Raw genomic sequence first — 23,015 nt, forward strand, 5'->3', positions numbered from 1 at the left:
GCCTGGACAGTTTCCCAGTACTTTGGAACGCAGTTGACTCGTCACAATACACAGCTTCACTGCAGAACAGCTACTGTGGCAGTCAATTTAATTGGGGAGGAAGAATTTATATTTAGCCCATAGATTAAAAGGTGATATCTGCAGGAGATACAGTTGACAAGATTTTGCTGTGGGTGTAAACAGTAAGTTTGTCTATAATGTAATTATTTAGACAAGATCAGCCAGGGAAAGCTGTGATAAGGCAACAAGCCATGAAGCAGAACCAACTAGAGCTTTATGCTGTGGTATCTATAAAAACAAACATACAAATCCCAAGTGTTAGTTAAAACCCAAGCATGCCAACTACAATGAAGCATAAATTGAGGATGTCACCTAACACCTGGCATGCAAAGGGACTTGTAAACTATATCTCCTGCTTTACATCACTCAGGATGGAGTCCCCCAGTGGTGATTTTTAAAGTCACAACAGGGCAAAAACATCACAAAGCCAGCTCTTCTGAAAGAATCCCTTTTCTGTTCCTTGAGAAGGGCCACCTAACTTCTTATCTCTGAAAATACAGCTGGTGGTGTTGGGAGATTGCGGCAGATGTCCAGTCCAGCTATTAATGGTTTACTCAGTGTGGTGACCAATATGCTAGAAAGAGCCTGGGAAAAGAAACCGAGGGTGCCACTTCTAGTACTGCTTTTCATACTTAGTATGAACTGTTATTAAGAATCATTAACATCTACAAAAGTGATCCACAGCTCCAATTTGGTTTCTAGAAATTATGGCTTTTCATACCAACTTGTTCCTATACAGTGGTCCCTCGATTAACGAGTGCCTCTATTAACGAAAAAACTGAATAGCGATTTGTTTTTTGGGGAATTTTTTCACTTTGATTAGCGATTTTTCCTATGGGCAATTTTTGATTAGCGATGGTTGGGGCGGCGGTGGTGGCAGGGGATGGGAAAAGGCCTGGTCGAGCGGCGCTTCGGCCAGCTCACTCCTCCGGGGCTGCGGCGGGGGAAGGGAAAAAGCCCGGGCGGCAGTGGCCACCCATCTCCCGGCCGGGCCTCCTCTGGCTCTGGCTCCTCCTGGCAGCGCTGGGGGTCGAGGGAGAACAAAGGGACCCACCAGGCACCCCCCCCCAGCAGGCAGGGATGGGCGAGCGGCCCGACACTCCTTCTGGGCTGGCTGGCTGGCTGGCTTCCTCCTCCTTCCTCGCTCCCTCGCTGGCTGGCTTTGTTCTCTTTTTTAATTTGTTGTTGGATTTCCCCCCCCCCCCCATTGAGATGAATTGAATAGGTTTCAATGCATTTCAATGGGGGAACCGCATTTTGATTAGCGAGGTTTCCCATGGAGATTTTTGAATAGCGACGGCAATTCGTTCCTATTGGAACGGATTAGCCGGCTTTCAATGCATTTCAATGGGAAACCGCGTTTTGAATAGCGAAGAAATCCAACAGCGATGTTTTTTGCGGAGCGGATTAACATCGCTATTGGAGGCACCACTGTACTCTGTAATGACAAGAGGCTTCTAGACTGAGATTACAGCGCAGCTGATAGCACTTGACTATGCCAGAAAAAAAGCAGGACGAGCGTGGTGAGGCCAGAATTGCCCTGGTGCAGCATGCTTGAGGAGCTTCTTTCCCATCCAAGTGGTGCTTGCTAAGGTGCAGTGATTGATGCCTCTTCTTAAGGAGACCCACAGTCTGCTCTGGCATCTGGACCCACAGGCTGAGAAACCTAGATCATGACTTCCTGCTGTGTGCTGAATGTGGCGGTTGCTGATCAAAGTCCTCCTTCATGGAGGTTCATGCAAGCCTGGGAATACTGAGACTTGGCACTCGATTTATGCAAAAATAAGTGTGCATAACCAAATAAAGCACCATTCCCTCACTATATTCATGTGTCGTCATCAATATATGGAAGGTAGCACCTCAGCCTCTCTCACATATGCTGTCACTTGTTGCCCTTTGAGACCTGGGAGAACAGAGTCTAGACAGGCACAGCTTCCCCTCTCTGTACGGGATCTCTGTAAGGGAGCTAAAATACTGAATATATCAGGATTCCGTCCTACGCAGACAGAGTTACAGACAATGGAATCTGCTTCTGTTTTTATCCAATACATAGCAGAATATGGAGAGAAAGATGATGGAGCTAGAGTGCTTCCCTCTCAGGGACAGGAACATTTTTCACTCATGGATAGGCCCATTCGTGGCTACCTCAAACCTTAGTGCAGCTGCATTTTTTCTTCCTTTTTTGCCCACTAATCTTGCTAGTCATGCCTCTTTCTTCTGGTTCTTCAGACATCTGATGAATCAGACAAGCTTCCCACTGGACTGTGGTATCGCATACCTTAGGGACCGTGTGGTGTAGTGGTTAAAGTGATGGACTAGGACACAAGGAAACTCACTGGGGTGGGTAATGGCAACGGTTGTTGTTGTTGTTTAGTTGTTAAGTTGTGTCCAACTCTTCGTGACCCCATGGACCAGAGCACGCCAGGCCCTCCTGTCTTCCACTGCCTTCTGGAGTTGGGTCAAATTCATGTTGGTCGCTTTGATGACACTGTCCAACCCTCTCGTGCTCTGTCATACTCTTCTCCTCTTGCTTTCACCCTTTCCTAACATCAGGGTCTTTTCCAGGGAGTCTTCTCTTCTCATGAGATGGCCAAAGTATTGGAGCCTCAGCTGCAGGATCTGTCCTTCCAGTGAGCACTAAGGGTAATGGCAATGGTAACACTGCCCTTAAACATCTCACATACCTTGAAAATCCTATTAGAATCAGTTTACGTTGGTCGTGACCTGAAGGTATATGCCAACGGTTCCCGACTTTGGGTCCCCAGATGTTCTTGGACTATAACACCTAGAAATCCTGATCAGCACAGCTAGTGGTGATACCTTCTGGGAGTTTTAGTCCAAGAACATCTGGAGACCCAAGACTGGGTATATACTGTAAAATCTCCAGTATATACTGTAAAATCTGGCACCATGACTGAATAGTTTGTTAAAGAAATGTACCACAATGCTTTTGTGTTGCTACTATAATCAGGCAGGAGACTAGAAACAAAACTGGTTCTACCTTCTTTTGCTTCTGGCTTCAATTACCATCTTAGCTGCTCCTGATGAAGAAACATTTTCACTTGAAATGTCCATTGTCACTTTGCTGAGTGCTTACTCTGTCCCCTTCTCATGTGGCAACAGGCAAAAATAACTTTTCCTCAGTCAGGCGCAGAGGCAGATTTCTCCACATAACATCAACAGCTATGCATAACTATTTGGAACCAAATGATGCCCACAGATAAAGCTCACCTCTTTGTCAAACTCCTGGTCAGGATCAGACATACTTCGCAATGGCATGGCTGCTCCCAGATCCGTGCCACCTGCAAAGGAAAGATGTCTGATAATCTCTCCTGCAGGATGCTTATAAAACAAAAGTCTATAAATAGATTTGCTTCTACTGTTACCTGAAGACGGCCACGAAATGTAGCTTTTGTTTCTCTGAGGCGCTTGGCGTGAAATGCTGGTTGTGGGAGGACAAGCCTTTTCATCTTGTGAAGAAGGTAAGACACTCTGAAGCAGAAATGCAGGCACAGTCAATTAGGCAAGACATTTTCAACACAAGTTTCTTCTCTGAGAAACTTCTACCAGAGATATGAAAAAAAAAAAAAAACCTCTTTAAAGTTTCCCTTTGTTCAGTCATACTGTATGGTGAAACTGTTATACACTTGCCTTGCATGACCAGTGAGAGCCATGCAGTATGAAGTTAGGTTAAGAATCATTCTACCCTTCAATGTTATCTGCCAATTTATTCGCGAAGGCTTTCACGGCCAGGATCTAATAGTTGAATATTGGGTTTTTCGGGCTCTTTGGCTGTGTTCTGAAGGTTGTTCTTCCTAACATTTTGCCAGTCTCTGTGGCCGGCATCTTCAGAGGACAGGAATAGCACTCTGTGCTCTGCTGCAGTTTGTTTGGGTTGAGTATTTATAGCTGTGGGATCAGCTTTTGTTCTTTTCAGGAGATGGATGATTATGGTGATCAGTGTGTTTTTGTTGTGTGTGTATTGTTGTGATAAGGAGGAGAGATTATCTGTCACTGTGACTGATGGGTGTTGTTAGCTGGTCTTTTGTGTGTAGTGATCACCCGTCATTGTGGCTGGGTAGAGTTAGTTGATCTTTTGCAGGCTGGATTTTTCAGTGCTGGGAGCCAAGCTCTGTTGAGTTTTAAACTTTCTTCTTTTTTGTTGAAACTCTACTGGTGTTTCAATGGCTGGTGTTTCAATGGATTTCAATGGCTTCCCTGTGCAGTCTAATGTAATGATTGCTGGTGTTGTCCAGTATTTCAGTATTTTGAAATAGAATTTCATGTCCAGCTTGTTTTAGGGCATGTTCGACTACTGCCGATTTTTCCGGTTGTTTTAGTCTGCAGTGTCTCTCATGTTCTTTGATTCTAGTGTGGATGCTGCGTTTTGTGGTTCCAATATATACCTGGTCACAACTGCAAAGTATCCAGTATACTCCTGCAGTGGTGAGGGGGGCCCTTCTGTCCTTTGCTGACCGTAACATTTGTTGTATTTTGTGGTGGGCTTGAATACTGTTTGTAGGTTGTGTTTTTTCAAAAGTTTCCCCATGCAGTCCATGACCCCTTTGATGTATGGCAGAAATACTTTATTTGTGGGTGGCTGTTTTTCTTGGTGCTGTTTTCTTGGTTTGATGGCTCTTGTGATTTCATTTTTGGAGTACCCATCTGCCTGTAGATGGCTGAGTTCGGTGCTGAGAAATTGAGCTTCACAGTTCCGATTTGCATGGTCTACCAGTGTTTTGATTATGCCTCTTTTTTGCTGTGGGTGGTGGTTGGACTTTTTGTGTCGGTACCAGTCTGTGTGGGTGGGTTTTCTGTAGACCTTGTTCCCAACAGGAGGTCAGTTTTGCGTATGACCATGACATCTAAGAACTGCAGTTGGCCCTCTATTTCTTTTTCCATGGTGAATTGTATATTTGGGTGGATGCAGTTGAGATGGTTTAGAAATTCTTCCAATTTTTCTTCACCGTGGTTCCAAATTGCAAAGGTGTAAATACTCAACTCCCAAACAAACTGCAGCAGACCACAGAGTGCTACTCCTGTTCTCTGAAGATGCCGTTCACAGAGACTGGAGAAACGTTAGGAAGAACAACCTTCAGAATATGGCCAAGAGCCCGAAAAACCCACAACAACCATATCTGCCAATTGTTTGTATTTGGTTTTTTATTATTCTCTTTATTTTTTTATTTATGATATACAGTACAGGTTGGAAAAACTGCTTTAAAAAAAGAATCACTCTACCTGACCACAACCCCAAAACAAACCGAAATCTGAGTAGTCAACCTAAGTTACTTCCAACTGATGGAGGCATGGTAACTAAACATACCAGCTAGCAAATCTTGCTCTTTCTTTTGCTTTGTAGTTTTTGCCCTACAAGCTAATACACATTCTTCTAGAGTCACTGAGATCCTGTAATAGCTGTATGCTTACTAATGTTGTCAGTGTATTATCGAGGTTGAATACTGGTGAAGAATATTGGCAGTGGAGCACTTGTATCAGCAATGGAGAGTAGGCTTTTAGGTTTTCCTAACTGCAAAATGCCTAACAACTGCTTGCTTTTCAGCTATGCTATATCTGACAGCTGAAAGAGCAAATACTAGCAGTTCTGTCACAATGAGGAATTCCATGGCACTCTTGTCAGCTTTCCATTTGCCTGCTGCTGCTCGATGGATATACAACCTCCTGCCCGACCTGAGGTAGAGATTACTAGAGAGGACATGATTTAACTTTAGCAGCGACAACCAGAGATTCTTGCAAAAATGGCAAAAAGCTGGTTGATGGGATTCCCCCAAACAGAAAAGGAAAGAATTGTGTCCGTCAGAGAGGGAAATCTTATTTGGCCACAAAGTCCACCTCTCAAACGGCCCTGTGGGGGCCATAAAAGGAGGGAAGAGAGGGAAAGGGGGGCGGTGGAGAGAAGGAAAACAGATCAAAAAGTCTCTCACTGATTTCTTTCTATCGTTATTCTTTCTCTTCTCTAGGAATTGTAAGAAGTTGCGAGAGCTCGTGAGATGAAACCTCAGTGGCGGCAAAAAGGAACTGAGGCAATCATAAGGATGGGTGGGCCACGTGTACTAGGGGGCGGTCCTGGAGAACGTGTGTTAAAGCTGTAGAATATTCCGGAACCTCTGCCCAAGCGCAGATTAAACCCATTAGTGTGCATTCACAGAGACCATGAAGAAGAAGAACTAATCCACACAACAAGAGATGGTGGAAAGATGCCATGATGGCAGCCAACCTCAGCAACTAAGACGGCACCCCGAGAGAGAGAGAGAGATTGGGGAGATGCTGTTCAAGTGCAGAATTCAGGGTAGTAATCACAAGCTTGTAAGTACAAAAACCAATTAATTCCCTGCAAAACATTAAATGTGCCCATGTTTTCATGTTGACAGAGGTACAATGCACAGCATCATCCACTTCAATTCCTAAAGAGCTGCTCCTACCCTGACTACAGACACAGAGGTGGGGCAGGAAGAGGAGGAAAGTGTTGAGGAAGAATGATCACTCTGGAGAAAGATTTCAGCCGAAACAGGGATTATGTGATAGACATGCTCAAAGCCTGTTGGAGGTGATATCAGAGCAGAGTGTTGGGAGGGTGAAGGGGCAGGAAATTCATTCTGTTATTTTAGACAAGACAAACAAGAAAAAGGAAGGAGGAATGAATAGTTGTTTAGAAAACACTCATGCATGCCTGGCACTGACACTGGCTGACTTTCAGCATCCTGTGTATGTGGTGGCACTTTACAGAGCCTGTTCAGAACTGAATTCTGCCGCCTGCCCCCAACCCCAGGACTAGATGAGGTACAGGGTTGGACTTGCAGGCTTCCTCCCTGGCTCCCAGCAGTTTGGAGATACCAAATGGGAACTCCTGTATTTATCTGAACAAGGGATCTCCTGTTATCCAAAGAGGTTAAACCCTTTCAAAAGTAGATTTTGATCTCCTAGCAGTAGAAGAGATTCTGCATGCAGAATATCATGCGATCACTCAAAATCAAATTTTATTTCTGTCTATGGTGACGGTAGCTGAAGGAGTGGGAGGGAGGGAGCAAGAGCAAAGCCTATTGCTTATCTTTTCCGGGAAACATTTAGGCTTGAGCAAATTGTCATTTTATTCTGTTTGAACTTCTAAAGCTGTTTGTAAACTTGTCCCCTAATATTTTGGAAATGTTGCTCAGCAGAAACTTGCGTAATCTCATTCTCTAGGAACAAAAATCTTTACCAGTGGGAGATCCATGAGCACCTGCATTCCATCTCCTGGTCCCATATGAGCCACATGGTTGAAATTGGTTGGGTTGGAAATCATTTTGGATCTCAGCTCAGGGTCTCGGAGCATTTCTCTAAACAAACAAGAACAAAAATTGATGATTTTATATAAATAAAGTCTTTTTACTATCAGCTGTGGAAGAAATTTAAAGCCTCACCGTCTTTGCTGTAATCTTTCTTCTTCAGGGACTTTAAAGACAAATCTTCTTTTGCTTCTAGTGCGAAGCATTTGCTTTTTGCTGTTGTCAGATGTTTCTGGCACACTAAGGGCTGCTCCTGCTATAACAATAGATAACACAGTTACACACACCAGACACAAGCCAACAGAAGTTCTGCACAAGCAGAAACTCTTAACGGGTTTTTATACTCATTATATACAGAGGACCCAGAAATCTGAAAATCCCAGTGGGTCACTGAATGGAAAGAGTGGAAACCTAGTCTTGTATGTATGTTTTCTACAGCAAATGCAGGAAAACAATCCATGAAGTTCTGCTGTGCAGTTTGTTTATTGTGTTGATGGAGTTCTTTTCTCTGGTTTGTCTCTCTCCCAATAAATTGAGAAGCAAGCCTAAAACAAATCCTAGATTCTTTTGTCTGGTTTGTTGGAAAACTTAACACCCAAACAGAAGGGAGCATGCACATCCAAAAAAATATAAGAACATGAACTGTGGAGCACAGCTGTCTAGTTTGGTTACCTATTCCCACTTCATTTAGGAGCAAAATTGGATGTGTCCACCAGGTGTGGCTTGCAACTGATAAGCCAAGGTTCTGGTTTGTCCTGTGGATCCTTGCCTACTGTGTTACCTGACACAATACAACATATTCTGATGACCAAAAGATACATCTCTAAGCTCTCATGCTTCTATTAAACCAGTGATTCACATCCTTGGGTCCCTGATGTTCTTGAACTACAACTCCCAGAAGACTTCATCACTAGCTGTGCCAGCCAGGATTTCTGGGGGCTGCAAGGCCGAAACCACTGTACTAAGCACTTTTGAGTCTTTTTTTCTACAACTCTTAAATGATGCAAAATACACATCTGCAAATCATAATCTTTTCTAGAAAAGTAGTTGTGTTTTCTAATAGACAACCCTTCGAGAAATTTGCATACCAAAGGCTAGATATGTACCTTTTGATGAAACCAAAAGACATGAAAAATAAAATTCAATGAACAAAAGATACCGCTAACTTCAACCAAAGGCCATCTCAGATGTCTCTCATATAATTATCATACTGTAGTTTCCTACCATGACAGTAGCCTTGAAACCATCAACAGTAACCTTAACAAAAAGTCCCACCAAGTAAAAAGGCTCCTCAATACTACAGTAAAACTAAGGCTGAATTTACTGCTTAGAGTTGGCTATCCTAGTTTTACATAGCAGTTCTTGTCTTTCCTCTCTGCAAACTACCCTATCTCAAAGCTATAGAATGGAATTACAGCTATCACTCTTCATTATATCTTTTTCTTCTTGTCTCTTCCAAACCAGCACACTAACCTGAAAACTTGTTCTTGAAATAGATTAATCGAGGAGGTTCACAGTTAAGGAGATTGAGTGTGCCTGTCACATTCAAGGGTCTGATCTGTTGCGGAGGCAAAGTAAGGGAAACATAAAATTAATCTTTAACACACTGCATGGGCGTTTTCAAAAACTAAAAACTGATGATCCACTGTATTTTACAGTACAGAGAGTTACCTACCTTTCTTAAGCCAATCGTCTGAACCCATTCCATAGAGTTAACGTTAAAAACATCAACACCATATTCACTGTAGACTGTTAAATAGAAGGGATTGCAACCTGGAGAGAAAATGCAGAATCAGTCATTATTGAACATACTTGAACTAACGCCAAGCACATCATTTAATTCCACTGCTGCGGCCCATATGTACTCTGTGTGAAATGTCTTAGGCCTAGTTCTTACTGACGTTTTACAGTGGCTCAGGTTCTTCCTGGAGAAGAGAACTCAGAAGGTGGTGCTAGGAGATTCCTGTTTGGCCCTCTGGGTTCTGTTTTGTCTCCTATGTTATTTAACATCCACATGAAACTGCTGGGAGAGATTGTTCATAGTTTTGGGGTTTGCAGTGGCCAGTATGCGGATGACATCCGACACTATCTCTCCTTGCCATCTAAATCTGAGGAAGCTGTTTTGGCTCCAAATCAGTGTCAAGTGTCAGCAATGAACTTGGATGAGGGTGAATAAACTGAAACTTAATCCAGAGAAGACAAGAGGTACTCCTGTGACTTGCTCAAGGTCAACCCACACCTTCCAGGCTCAACCCCACACACACACAATCAACTAGCTAACAGCCTTGCATTTGAAATGTGGCTACTCATTCTTGGAATATATTTTGCAATTGTGGACCTCTCCCAAATAAAAAAAAGACATTCCCTGTGCTGATCTTATAAAAGAGAGTTTTACCTTATACTCTACACAGCATTTTAAAAATGGCCCTCTCAGAGCCATATAGAGAAAGGCTGAGGGGAAAATGAGATTACCAAAAGGTTTATTCTGTGACTGTAGAACAAAAGCATAAGAATAAAGAGAAAAAGTCAGTTGCAGACTAGATTGAGGCTGCTGGGGCAAAAAGAAATAAAATTAATTATGCAAATGTACAGAAACCATGACAATGAGCCATAAGGAAGACAAAATGAGTCTGCTTTGCAACATTCTTGGTTCATTCTGCTTTAGACGATATCAAAAACATATCATCATCCTGTGCCATCAAGTCAATTCTGATTTATAGTGGCTTTTTCAGCATTTTCCAAGGCCACACAGGGTGGGCTCTACTCACAAGAGAGACAATGAGCAATTAAATTCCCAACTTCTGGATCCACAGCCAGATTCCTCAACCACTGAGTTATCCATGGCATTAAAAAGTTTTGTCAACTCAGACCAAGGGCCCATCTAGACCACAGTTCTTTTTGAGCAGCCTAACAGGAACAGGTCTTGCTCTTGTATTTATCGGGTGTTTAACTGCACACCAAACCTGAAGATGGTGTTTCTATTTAGCTGTGGGTAAATGTCAGGACTGGGAGTTTTATTAAAGAAAGCTGCCTGTACCCGGAATGTAAGTGGCAGAAATATACTTGCTGAAGCATTTCCCTTTATGGGAAAAAGCTTCAGGTTTTTTTTAAAAAACTGGTGCTTGTTATTAAACTTGCTAAAAGTTCTTGGGGCAGCAATAGCCCTTCAAAATTACACTGATAAGCTGTGATGCTTGAGGCAGAGAAGACTATCGGGGTTTTTTTAAAAGGGGGACAACTATCTTAACTCACTGATGATTCTTTTGAAAGTCATCTAGACTTGGAGGCCTTCAGTGTATCTTGTAGCGGTGAGTTCCATATACATGTGCTAATGGGACTTTTGCTATGGATTTTGAGAGATATTCCTAGAGGCAGGATGCTCACTTTCTGAATATTACAACGTTTTGAGTGTCTGAAGTATAATTTGTGTTATAATTAACAGGACATCATGAAAGACCAAGTACTGCACTTGCCTGAAGGCAGCCCCTACCGGCCTTAGTTAAAAGCTAAACAAATAGCAAGGTACAGAGAAGAGAAAGCACAGATAGGAATAAGCACACATTCAGTTTTAAACAAAAGGAGACTGGAAGTTAAAAGTGACTGGAAAAGGGGACAAAAGAGTCTTCTCTGTCTTCTAATGCTTTCAGTCACCATAACAGACACAAATTGACACAGAACAGTCATTAGTACCAGGTAGGATACTTCTCTGCTTTTTAGCCCTATGCTTTAAAAGTAAGACCTGGTGTTACACTTTCTGCCCCTCCAAGGAAGAGGAATTCATTCTAAATTTGAAGAGGCCAAATTAGCTATAAAAATATAATCACTTAGCTATAAAAATATAACCACAGATTTCTTATGGGAGGCTCATAAAATTGTTGAGTTTTGCATGACCAGGAAGCAGCATCCCTCAGTAGGCATCAGTTGTTTCTGCTAAGATATTAAACAGCAACTACTAACAAATACTGCTCATTGATTTTCTTCTAATTTGATATTGTGACTTGTCAAAGTGGTCAATGCACATGGAAAAGGCTTATCCATGTCACACATCTAAGAGGATTGGACAGTTCTTAATCTGGGACAAAATGATGATAAAGACTTGCTGCAGGGTAAGGGGCAGGAGGTATAGATGTTCTTATATTTTAAAGTTAATCTATGGTATCCCACCTTTCCCCTAAATTTTTGCGTAGAATTTTACAATCTGAAATAAATAAAGATTAAACAAATCCATTTTCTAGGAAACCACCACATCACCTTGAATATACCAATCGCACTAGATTTCAGAATCTAAGCAGTTTTAGGCCTGGTTAATAACAGGATGGGAACCCCCACAGAATACCAAGGATTTCCAGAAAGAGTTAGGAAAGAAATTGTAGAGAAACACTCTCAGTCTCAACTGAAAACCATGGGCTAGATGGATAAGTGATCTGACTCATGGTAATGCAGCCAGCTGGTCATAGGAAAGTAAAAGTAGCCCTGCTGGATCAGGCCAATGTCTTTCCTATCTAGCATTCTGTCTCCCACAACTGCCAATCTACTGAGTCTGGAAAGCTTACAAGCACAGCTGCCTCACAAGCAACAGTTATTTGCAAGCACACTGTTTCCATTTCAGCATCATGACTAGTAACCATACTAGCCACAGGACCTCTGTTAAGTGAGTGAATCTACTTGTCACATTAAAACACCACATTCTGTCCATATAGTGAGGTTTAAATTGTAATGGTTAGGACACACGATGTTACTTGCTCATAGTTTCAGACTACTGAAGCAGCAAGAAAGATACAGCAACAGAAAAACATATACATACTACAGGCAGCAGGAGTTGCAGGCCACATTAGTTCCTGCAAGCGTGACCTTCGACCTTGCGCATCGACGTACACTCCCAAGTGGCTGAAGCAAAGCAGGTATTCCTCATTGCTGAGCTCCACAGCACAAAGGGCATCAAAAGACTGTTGTGAGAGGAATGCAAGTGAAGGGTCATTGGAATTTACCAGGTTTATAGACTGTCCGTCCCCCTGGAAGTTCAACAGAGAGAAACCCGATGGGTAGCCCACACAAAGCTTGTCTTTGAACATTGCCATCCATTGGATATTGCCTGGAGCCTGGGTTTCACTGAACTTTTTATGAAAGGGCTTAGTCCTGTGAATCTCATAGCAGAGAACCTGCCGTTTGACTGCCACGAACAAACTTGTCGAAGAGCTCTTCTTGAGTGTCCCAGTTGTGATGAACTGGCAACCTTTTGTTTCAGGAAGCTTGACATCAAAGCTGCCTTCGGAACCATCCAGGGAGGACCAGGGGTACAAGTGGACGTGATGATTCCGACCACAAATAAGGATAATGACTTTCTCTTTGGGAGCGAGCTCTATCTGGTAGACCTTCTTGCAATCAGCAGCCCGTACGATCACTGTGAAACAACAGGTTCGTGTAAGTGACAGTAGCATAAACAGACGGGGTTTTATTAAGCATTAGCAATATAATTACTATCTGCTTAATGCACACTCTTCCACTCAGAGAGATAGTTTTGCTCCAGACACCTGACACTTCTCAGACCCAACCCTTTCTTAAAATGGTACCTCAATGAAGAGGGGTGCATACTCGCCATTGTTTAATATTTAAGGCATAAATAATCTGCCTAAGAAACCTCAAAACTGCACTGTTGCTCAAAGATATGAAAAGTGCTTTAGTGGATCAGTTCACCTGACTCAGTGAACCACTTTCTGTCCATCCCTGCTGCAGAATGAACATATACTTAAAATTCTCAGCAGCAACAAAATCCTTCCTATTTCTCATTTCTGATGAAAAACAAGTACATTTTACAAGGCATTACACAGGTCAGCATTAGAGATTGTGCCGCTCTGGCAGATGACTGAGAAGATGTTCTGTGGTTTGGTGTGCTGCCCTGTCCCCTCTGGTGGGTGCCCGCTCAGACGCAGCACCTAGAGGAAATGGGGCAAGGGAGCCAGGATGCGGGCTTCCTTCAGAGTGGGCGTCTGCCAGAGGGGGCAGGGTGCCAAACTGCAGAACACCTGTTTGGTTATCTGCTGAACCCTACTCATCTCTAGTCAACATATTTCAGGGCTTATCAGAGAAACTATATCATTTCTTTTTTTAATATAAAATAAAAGCATGTTCATTGTCAGAAAACAAAAAGAACAGGAAGAAAAGGACATGAGAAGAAGATAGGTAAAGAGAACATAAATGAATGCCAAACAGTTCTTTGATATACATGGGTGAAGTGGTCTGATGGTATTTATTTAATTAAAACATATAATAATAATAATAATAATAATAATAATAATAATAATAATAATAATAATAATAATAATAATAATAATAATAATAATAATAATAATAATAATAATAATAATAGTGCTATAAATTCTGACTTATGCTGATGCCTTTTTCAGGGTTTTCTAGGTAGAGAGCATTCAGAAGTGGTTTATCATTCCCTTCTGGGACACCCTGGGACTGTGCAGCTCGCACACAGGCTGGCTCTTCTGGGACAAAAAGAGAGCCTTTGGCGAAACATAAATAGACCTCAATGCCTATTTTTAGACTAAGAACCTGTTATTCATTTTGAGATAGTTTTCTGAAAGCTTGCTGACAAGCTGTGAAGATTTTTCATTTTTTTGTGTAATAAATGAGAGCATGACAAGAGATGTTATTTGTCTGAAAATCACCACCGAGCCTTCTTAGACCCTCAGGTGTGTGTGTGTGCGTGCATGTGCGTGTGGGGAGAATCATTCCTGTAACCCAGATAAATTATACTTGATTCCAATTACTCAAGTCTGTGAAGAATGTGTATGGAAGAAAGAGACAGCAAATTTTTCAGCTGACATTTAAAGTGCTTTCAGAAGTCACACTGACTCCATAGCACTAGCAATCATATGGGGTAAATGTGAATTCAGTAAAACAGTCTGTGTAATTTTGTAATGCATAAAATCACAACACATCCCATAACCTACCCCTGGGCCCATGAGAGCTCAATAAGCCTCCTGGAACTATATCCTTCTCTATAGAGATGGGAGGTACTGTCAAACACTGCACATGTTAGTTTTGGGTTACATCAACTGTTAGCTTTCCAGCTTTATTAGGATGCTATGCTAGAACAGGGTACGTAAACACAAATAAGAAGGATGAGGCCATGCAACATCCATGACCTTGAGAATCTGCAGGGGGCTTAACACTCATGTCTGTTTCAAAACTAATAGAAACCCCTGTGGGCTATTTTCTTTAAGAGTTTTCAGGCATGTCAAGACTTCTACCCACATTCAAACCACTTTTCCTTCTTCAACATGAAGTGCTGGATATTTTAGGGAGGGCAACGTGGGTAGGATAGGATACCCTTTGGAACCTTTCTCTATGGAAAGCACAGAGGATCTGCAAAGCAAATTTTCACTCACAAGACAGCGGATTCCGCCACCTGCAGTTCTATTTATGAAGAAAAATGAATATACCGGTAACTCTCAAAACTGATTGAAAACAGAAATGGCAGGAAAAGGAAAGCTGAGTGTATCACAAAGATGACAACTGTGGGGGACATCTAGAACTTGCCACTTTTTGTTTGTTTGTTCTACTCTGTGGACCCACAATTCCCAATACAGAGTTCCCATGAAAATTTTATTCTCCATTTCTCTGACTTTACCTGACCAGTTTTTCTCAAATTCTCTGACAACCACTCCAATATAATCACAAGTTTGAAAAATCAATAGATTACACTACTTTAATTAACAGCTTTATGCAATGTCTCTAAAAGGACACAAGTTTAAATGCAAAAATATTTTTCAAGTTAAGAGATTTCATATGACCATCTGCAGAAACATCTGTTATGAAATTACAGAAAATTTACACCAAGCAAGTAATTTCAATTCAAGTAATATCTGAACAACAAATGATATATCGTTTTTGTTCTTGTTTTAAAGGTACAACAAAATTTATGTAAAAAAATGCATATGGATGTCTTATCCAAAATAGTAACTGAAGTCACATTATGATACTCATAATGTTCAAGTTGCAATCAAAATCAAGTTATAAATTAGAACACAAATGTTCTTTTTTTTAAAAAAAAATTAAGATACAAGGCTATCTTTTCTACAGATTTCTCTTTTTGTTTGTTAACTCTTTTAGTTTCAGAACATTTCCATTTTGGCTTCTCTCAATCTTTCTTCTTCTGAGTTTCTTCTTGTTGCTTATAGTGTTTAGCCCCCAAGTCCAGCATACATGAGCATGTCTGACTGAGTGCAACAGGTTCTTCTTTCTTACCAAAGATTCAAGTCCTCCAGAAAAGAGCACTGTAACTATGATGCGGACAGACAACTGTATCTTCATTTTGTTCTCTATTAACATAGATTTATTAACTGAAAATCCACTTTCAACCAAAGCATTATTATGAGACAGAGTATGGCACATTTTGACAACATTCCACGGGCCTAAGAAACTCTTGTGGGCCATCAAAATAATGCTGTAAAATGTATCCAATCCAGCTTCATCATCTTGTTTTGTATCACAAACTTGAAAGTGAGCCTTGAGCTATTACTGACAAATGTGACTAAAGCAGTTTATTGTTGCTTTGATTTTCTGCAACTTTGTCACTGATTGCATTTGCTGCATGTGGAACTGTAAGGACAATCCCTATGCTGGAGATTCCAAGATTTGTCCTGTGTTTAATGATAGTAGGATCTACTGTCCATAGGTCACAAACCATGTTAAACTTCAACAAAATTTTAGCAATCAACTTTTGAACAACAGCTACTATAATGTTTTGGCATTTTAGGTAAAATTTAGTTCACTAAATTTTATTTCTTTCAACAGCTTTTTTTGGTGCAAAATCAAGGTCAGCCTTACTTATTTCATGCAGGTTTTCAGACAATTTCAAGTCACCAATTAAGAACCAGAAAATACATTTTGTAGCTGTCTGATTTTATGGGACCACAGTTTATGGATTATCTTACAAAGCCCTTCTCTCTCTCTCTCTCTCTCTCTCTCTCTCTCTCTCTCTCTCACACACACACACACACACACACACACACACATTTGGAGACCTTTGTAGAATAGTACAATTTTTTTCAGTAATTGTTTTAATGAATGCCATTTTGCACTTCATGAGTGATCTTGCATTGCAGCTTTTATGCAACTTGCAGGTTTACTGCTTTCAGTTAGATTTTTTTTTCAGAAGAATTTTCAGTTCTTTTGATATAGTAGTCCTTTTGCAGGAGACTTCACACCTCTTAATTTCCATATTACTTATTTCAAAGGTTTTGTAGCACATTTTACAAGAATCTTTGCATTTGTCTCCCGCAAACTAGTGACAGCCATGGAGGAAAAAGTCAAAATAAAGTTTGATAATCAGACATACATATTAAAAACTGTCCTCTTAAAAGTCATCTTCAAAATGTAGTTTCAAATACAGACTTACACAGAAGCACCTCTCTGATACCATGATTTAGTAGATTTCTTTGTCTATCAAGTAGCCACCTTCCAAAGCTGTGACTAATTTTCTGGATTCTAGAGTGTGTTCTAGAGCAGGGGTCCCCAACCCCCCGTGCCCGTGCTGGTGCCAGTCCGTGGGCTTCCTTGAACTGGGCCGTGGACAGATCTCTGCCCCTCACACTCATGCACGGTGGGCATGTCGTGCTCGCGGAGGGGGCATGAGTTGCTCACAGGTGGGCGTGCTCACATGTGCAACACCCCTCCATGAGCGCGACACACCCACCCGCAAGCATCACACACTCACCCACAAGCGCGGGGTGCCCCCGCCCCCTGTGCATGGAACCTGCACCCACCCACCAGTCCGCAGTCCCAAAAAGGTTGGGGACTGCTGTTCTAAAGAGTGTAACGAGTAGATAAGCAGCAGGGAAGGGGATGTAGGCTAAATGTTTGCAGATCATTTCTGCAATCGAGGAGAAGCGGACAATCTTAATCTGTAAGTTTTATGCATGGAAGCAGGCATGGACGAGGGTGAGAGAACTGGTTCTCTGCAAACTCCAGCAGGCCCAAAAAATCCCATTTGCAAACTTCACTTTGAATACTGGAGAGAAATTGTTAAGTGATAGTGAAATTCAACAGCAACTAAACTCATCTGCAACTTAAGATGTAGGAGACAAAACTTCCACTCCATACGTAAGAATGACCCCAGCAAATGTTTATCTTTGTATGTACCGGTAAGCTAAATGTAGTAGTAACAGGTAGGGATTAAAACAGCTAAATCTCTTAAATTTGTATCGTGCTCCAAATGTTTGAATTAGCCTTGCAGAGGCTATAGGCTGACCTTGCAAATCACACAGAGACAGAGCTCAACAAAGACAGTCAGCTGGTTGCTGGGGCAACAGCTGTGGAGCTGGGAAAGGCCAGAGAAAGCATCATTAAATTGTACTTGTATTCCCTTACTTCTTTTTGCCAACTGCCACAAGAAAAGATCATCAGGTACTTCATAAGAAAATAATTACTTGGGGCTGGAGAACATCTTGCTGTTCATTTATGAGCTCCTGTTTTCATCAGCTCTTATTGTTGACCATGATGATAGGGCTGATGGGAACTGAAGTCCAACAGTAGGTGGAAGGCCAAAGGCTCCTCTGCCCAAACTTAAGTGGTAGGGTTCAAAACAAAAAAGCAAAGTATGCTGCTTATACAGCGGTATCTCAGTTTGTGAACGCCTCGGTTTACAAACCGAAATCCGTAAGAAATAATGCCTTGGTTTACATTGTTCCCCCCCCCCCCCCGAGTACGAAAGGGTTTTCCCAGGGCGCGCACTGCACCTATAGCGCTGCCCCTTTCGTAGTGCAATCGGTGTTTGGTTTACGAAATTTCCGCATTACGTAACATTGTGTAGGATGGATCAATTCTGTAAACCAAGTTACGCCTGTATACCACCCCATAACGCTTAAAGCACTCTTTGGGTGGTTTACAAGTTAATTACGGAGGGTATGGGTATGCATTGCCCCACCCCCCGAGAGCTGGGGGGTGGGCCAACCTTGGAAGGATAGAAGGCTGAGTCAACCTTGAGCTGGCTACCTGGGATTGAACCCCAGGTCGTGAGCACACTTTTGGCTGTAGTACAGCAGATTAACTACTGCGCCACAAGGCTCCTCATCCCTTCACACAAAATGTTAGAATGAGTAAATGTAGCAAGAATTTCACTTACCATCTCGGGTCACCTCTACAACATAGAGACCTTCTTCAGAACCAATTGCTATTCTATCCCGATCTAATGGCAGAAAGAGAGTGAAAAAGGTATTCATATAAGAATGCTTACAACTGTGAATTTTTTTGTTAAGGCAAAAAACCTCTTTTTTTTAAGTGCAGAATGAGCTGAATGGAGCATACCATATTTTGGGGTCTCAGTTTGTTTGGAGGCACAGTTTAAAGGGAAAAGGGCAGGGAAAATGGTGCTTTTCACCTGCCTTTTTCTGTGCTGGGCAAGCCCTGGGAAGCCTCCGAAAGCGGCGCTTGCCATGGGGGAGGAGGGTGGCCCCTCGTGGCCAGCGCCGCTTTTAGAGGTCCCCCCCAGTCCTCCCAGTACCATCGGAGGACTGGCGGGGGACCTCTGAAAGCAGTGCTGGCTCCCCACCCCGCCTCTTAGGTGTTCAGCACTGCTGCTTTCAGAGGTCCCCCGCCAGTCCTCCAATGGTGCTGGGAGGACTGGCGGGGGCCTCTGAGAGCAGCACCCCCGTGGAAAGCACTGCTTTCAGAGGTTTCCTGGGGCTTGCCCAGCACGGAAAAAGGCAGGGGGAAAGCATCATTTTTGAATTTCCCACCTTTTTCCCCTGCCGTTTTCCATGCTGGGCAAGCCCTGGGAAGCCTCTGAGACCCAGCACTGAACAGCTGGGAGGTGGAGGGTGGGGAGCGGAGATGACCACAAAATGGCTGCCGCCTCTCAGCTGTTTGGCACTCTGGTCACACAGAGTCCTGCTGTTCCGGGGCTACCAAGGGACCGTGAGGAGTGGGGCTCGGTCTACAGTACAGTGGGGTCTCTACTTAAGAACATCCCTACTTAAGAACAATCCAACTTAAGAACAGCTCCATTTGCTAAATTTTGCTTCTACTTGAGAACAGAAATCCAAGATAAGAACAGGAAAAAAAAACCTTTCCTGCTCTTTTTTTTAACCTTAGGTCATCTTAGATTAAAAAAAATTCTCCCCCTAGTGGTAGAGTACGTATTAACCAGCTTTGCATTAGTTCCTATGGGAACTAATGCTTCAATGTACGAACGCACCTCTACATAACAAAAAAACAGCCAGAACGGATTAATTGGTTTTCAGTCCATTCCTATGGGAAATTTTGCTTCAACTTAAGAACGTTTCAACTTAAGAACACCATTCCAAAACCAATTAAGTTCTTAAGTAGAGGTTCCACTGTAGTTTCTATGGACGGAAAAGAGCAGATACGGATTAAATAGTTTTCAATGCATTCCTATGGGAAATGCAGATTCAACATAAGAACTTTTCAACTTGAGAACCACCTTCCAATACGGATTAAGTTCTTAAGTAGAGACCCCACTGTACCTGGTACTGTAAGTGACTTTGTTCTGACTTTTTGTTTCTGACTTTTTTCTCCCATAGGAACACATTAATTAAATTTCAATGCATTCCTATGGAAAACCGCGCCTCGCAAGACAAAAATTTCGCAAGACAAAAAAACCTCACCAAACGAATTAATTTCGTCTTGCGAGGCATCACTGTACAAAGAACATTATTCTTAGAAAAGCACATATAGGAATGTAGCCTCAATGGCCTGGGTCAAACCTATCAAAGGAGATCACTGGAAGAGAGATTACTCTAAATGTTTTGTCTTCCAGAGGCTATATTGTTCAGGATATATGATACAGCACAGATCACCCTTTACAACTTACCCCACAATGGTGCCTACAAAATTAATATCAACCTTACATCCTAAAGCAAGCAAAGAATGTGCTCCAGTAAGCTTTCATAGGGAGAATGGGATAGTTATTGCAACTAGCTTGGTAATTTATATGCCAGCAGAAATGTTTAATACCTGTATTTTATTTATTATTTGAAAATTGTTTTTATATGCTGCTACTATGACAGTTTGGGTAGCTACCCTAAAGGCCATTCATTGTTCATGAGGCAAGATGTAAGTAAAACATAAACAATCTCTCCAAATGAGAAGGTCTACAGGGAAAATATTTACAATTTTCTTTTAGGACTCTCAGTATATAACAGAGCTATTTTTTCCTTAAGCCATAAAGAAATTATCATAGAAATAACAGAATTCACTGGAGCACTAAAGATGCCTACTGCAGGCAGAGTTAATCATAATTAGTTTTTAAAAATCAATTAGCAAATTTTACACTACTAAGCTTCTCTGAACAGAGGTGCAGATGAGAAATAATATAATAATAAAAAGGATGGCAATGCATTAGCTCCACTTGCAGCTGTAGCAGCACCAGTTGAAACATTTTTAAATAATTGACATACCTATAATAGCAGCAGCTAAGCTGGTTTTAATGAGAGGCAGTGTGCTGTCATAGGCTTCCTGTGGAATATGTACAACTTGGTTTTTGAGTTGATTTTTTTGCAGAATAGATTTCAGCCCCTCCAGGATTCCAACCCATTTGCGCTTTTCATTCTCATTTTCAGTTAGGATCAGCAGAGAGCAGGTCTTTGAAGGTGAGCCTAAGAGAGAAGCTGTCACCTTGACAGCAAGATAAAGCAAAATGACAACAGTCAAGTGAAATTTGCTCTCTTTCTCTCCAATGTAGGAAAATAAACTGGCTGTATCAACTGGCAGATGTTATTATATACAATGGCTTTCGTAAGCACAAAAGTTTCCTCTTAAAGTCTTACATCTAGAATTACATTTCATAAAGTTCCCTATCCATTTTATGTGTAAAATTTCAGGATGAGGAGCATGTTTTTAGCAGGATGGGGCCTGGGCAAAGCGTAACAATATCCAGTTTAGGGCAGTTGTAGTGGATTTCTATTGTCTGAAATCTTGTTGCTTAGACTACTAAGTTACAATGAGTAGGTTCACTGAATCAATGCAATTTACAACAAAATTTACTCACCAAATTCCAAGTGACTCTAGCTGCAATTGACTATGCTAGGCAACAGGATTTCAGCCACTATATATGACACATTTGTGCTGGAAGTATAGTAAAATCTGGCAAAATATTACAGAGAATCAAAAACCCTAGGGGCAAGGTAGCTTATTTTGAAACAGTTAAGTAATCAGTATTGATTTTCCAGGTTTTTAAAATTAATTAATTTGGGGTGTTTGTAAAATATGACCTATATGCCAGGAATCAAAATCAGAATAGGGTTGATTCTTATAGGTGGTCTGCTACTAGTCATTATACTTGCTGACTGAAAAGATTAGACATCTTTTACAATGTATAGGACAAACACAACTGCTAGTAGCTTGAGCCCAGATAGGTTTAAATAAGATACCTGCTAATTGCCACCGGGGAAAATGTCAAACTTGGAAATATAATTAGTTATAAGAAGATGTGTGATAGGATGGTGAAACAAAATATATCTGAGCACTACCCCATCATTCAAAATGTTTTCCAGAGTCTAGAAAGTGAGAGTATTATCACTTTGTATAAGTACCATTCATGTGATCCTTATAAACTGTAAACACGCAGGATGAAGAGAAACTCAGACTCCATTCATCTAAATTTTGAAAGTTTAGTTTCCCCGTATGTGTGTAGTTCGGCTTCATAAAACAAATATTGTAAACTAAGATTCATATTAACAATAGAATTATTCAACGGTCATTCATTGAAATGAGACTTGAGAATATGTAACACATGAACTATATTTCCACAAACTAATCAAATAGAGTGGTCGAGTAGACCAGATAGGCGGGGTATAAATGAATGAATGAATGAATGAATGAATGAATGAATGAATGAATGAATGAATAAATAAATAAATAAATAAATAGTCATACCCTGAATATACATGGGATATCTTTGCGGGTAGCATGAATAACATCTGATGCGAGGACAGAGCTCACAGAAAAATCTTCATCTCTGGCAAGAAATCAAATAATACAAGTCACCAAACTTGGTTTAATCTATTTAAAGGCATAGCCAGAGATAATATTATCAGCTTCCATATGACCTGGTACAATTCTAAGTTTACTGGTTCAGGGAGAGCTTGGTTAACATGGCAAAAGACATTACTATTTTGTACTCAAGAAAGTAAAGCAAGGAAACATGAGAGTAAGAGTACATGAGAGCACAAGGGTAATTTTTATGTTGTCCTATATACAAACAGCCTATGTTTTGCCAAAAGGCACACCAATACAATAATTAACTAACTTAATGCTTGCTTAATTCTAACGAAAATTCTCTGCCATTTTGGTTGTGCTATTTTTTTTTTTAGCATGACACATTTTATGCTAGTTTTCTCTTTTACACAACAAACCAAAGGAAAACTATGGTTTATTGCTGCAACTGTTAAAACCACCACCAACCTGAGATCTAGGACTTGACTTGCAACAACTCCTGGCTGGGTGGATTTTCCTTCAGGCACATCATAGAGGAAGAGTTTACAGTCACAGACTACTGCATAAGCCCTCTGCCATCCTTTCTTAACTCCTGTTGGCTTTGGAACCTAGAAGTATAGTAATGTAAAACAAACCAAAGCACCCCACATTAAAATACTACTGCAAAACATTTGCCACTGTTAACGTGTATTAAGATTTTCA

At 41.3% G+C, this 23,015-nt stretch overlaps 1 protein-coding gene across 12 annotated transcripts in view; it reads right to left on the minus strand.

The window, feature by feature from the left end:
- Positions 1-23,015, minus strand: part of CDC42BPB (CDC42 binding protein kinase beta) — a 155,452-nt gene that overhangs the window by 2,807 nt on the left and 129,630 nt on the right. For 5 of the 12 annotated variants that reach the window (XM_020793632.3, XM_020793637.3, XM_020793636.3 and 2 more), the window contains 11 exons: positions 22,782-22,921; positions 22,254-22,335; positions 20,777-20,993; positions 18,484-18,546; positions 12,151-12,747; positions 9,022-9,119; positions 8,820-8,904; positions 7,482-7,602; positions 7,280-7,397; positions 3,447-3,552; positions 3,292-3,362 (listed from right to left, as the gene is read on the minus strand). In XM_020793632.3, coding sequence (XP_020649291.3) covers positions 3,292-3,362; positions 3,447-3,552; positions 7,280-7,397; positions 7,482-7,602; positions 8,820-8,904; positions 9,022-9,119; positions 12,151-12,747; positions 18,484-18,546; positions 20,777-20,993; positions 22,254-22,335; positions 22,782-22,921 — 1,698 coding nt within the window. Of the gene's footprint in view, positions 1-3,291; positions 3,363-3,446; positions 3,553-7,228; positions 7,398-7,481; positions 7,603-8,819; positions 8,905-9,021; positions 9,120-12,150; positions 12,748-18,483; positions 18,547-20,776; positions 20,994-22,253; positions 22,336-22,781; positions 22,922-23,015 lie in introns of those variants that run through there. The other 7 variants (XM_072986701.2, XM_020793635.3, XM_078383805.1 and 4 more) reach the window with 3 other exon arrangements.

This window comes from Pogona vitticeps, chromosome 1 (genome assembly GCF_051106095.1).
Source record: "Pogona vitticeps strain Pit_001003342236 chromosome 1, PviZW2.1, whole genome shotgun sequence".
In the NCBI taxonomy this organism is placed as follows: domain Eukaryota; kingdom Metazoa; phylum Chordata; class Lepidosauria; order Squamata; family Agamidae; genus Pogona; species Pogona vitticeps.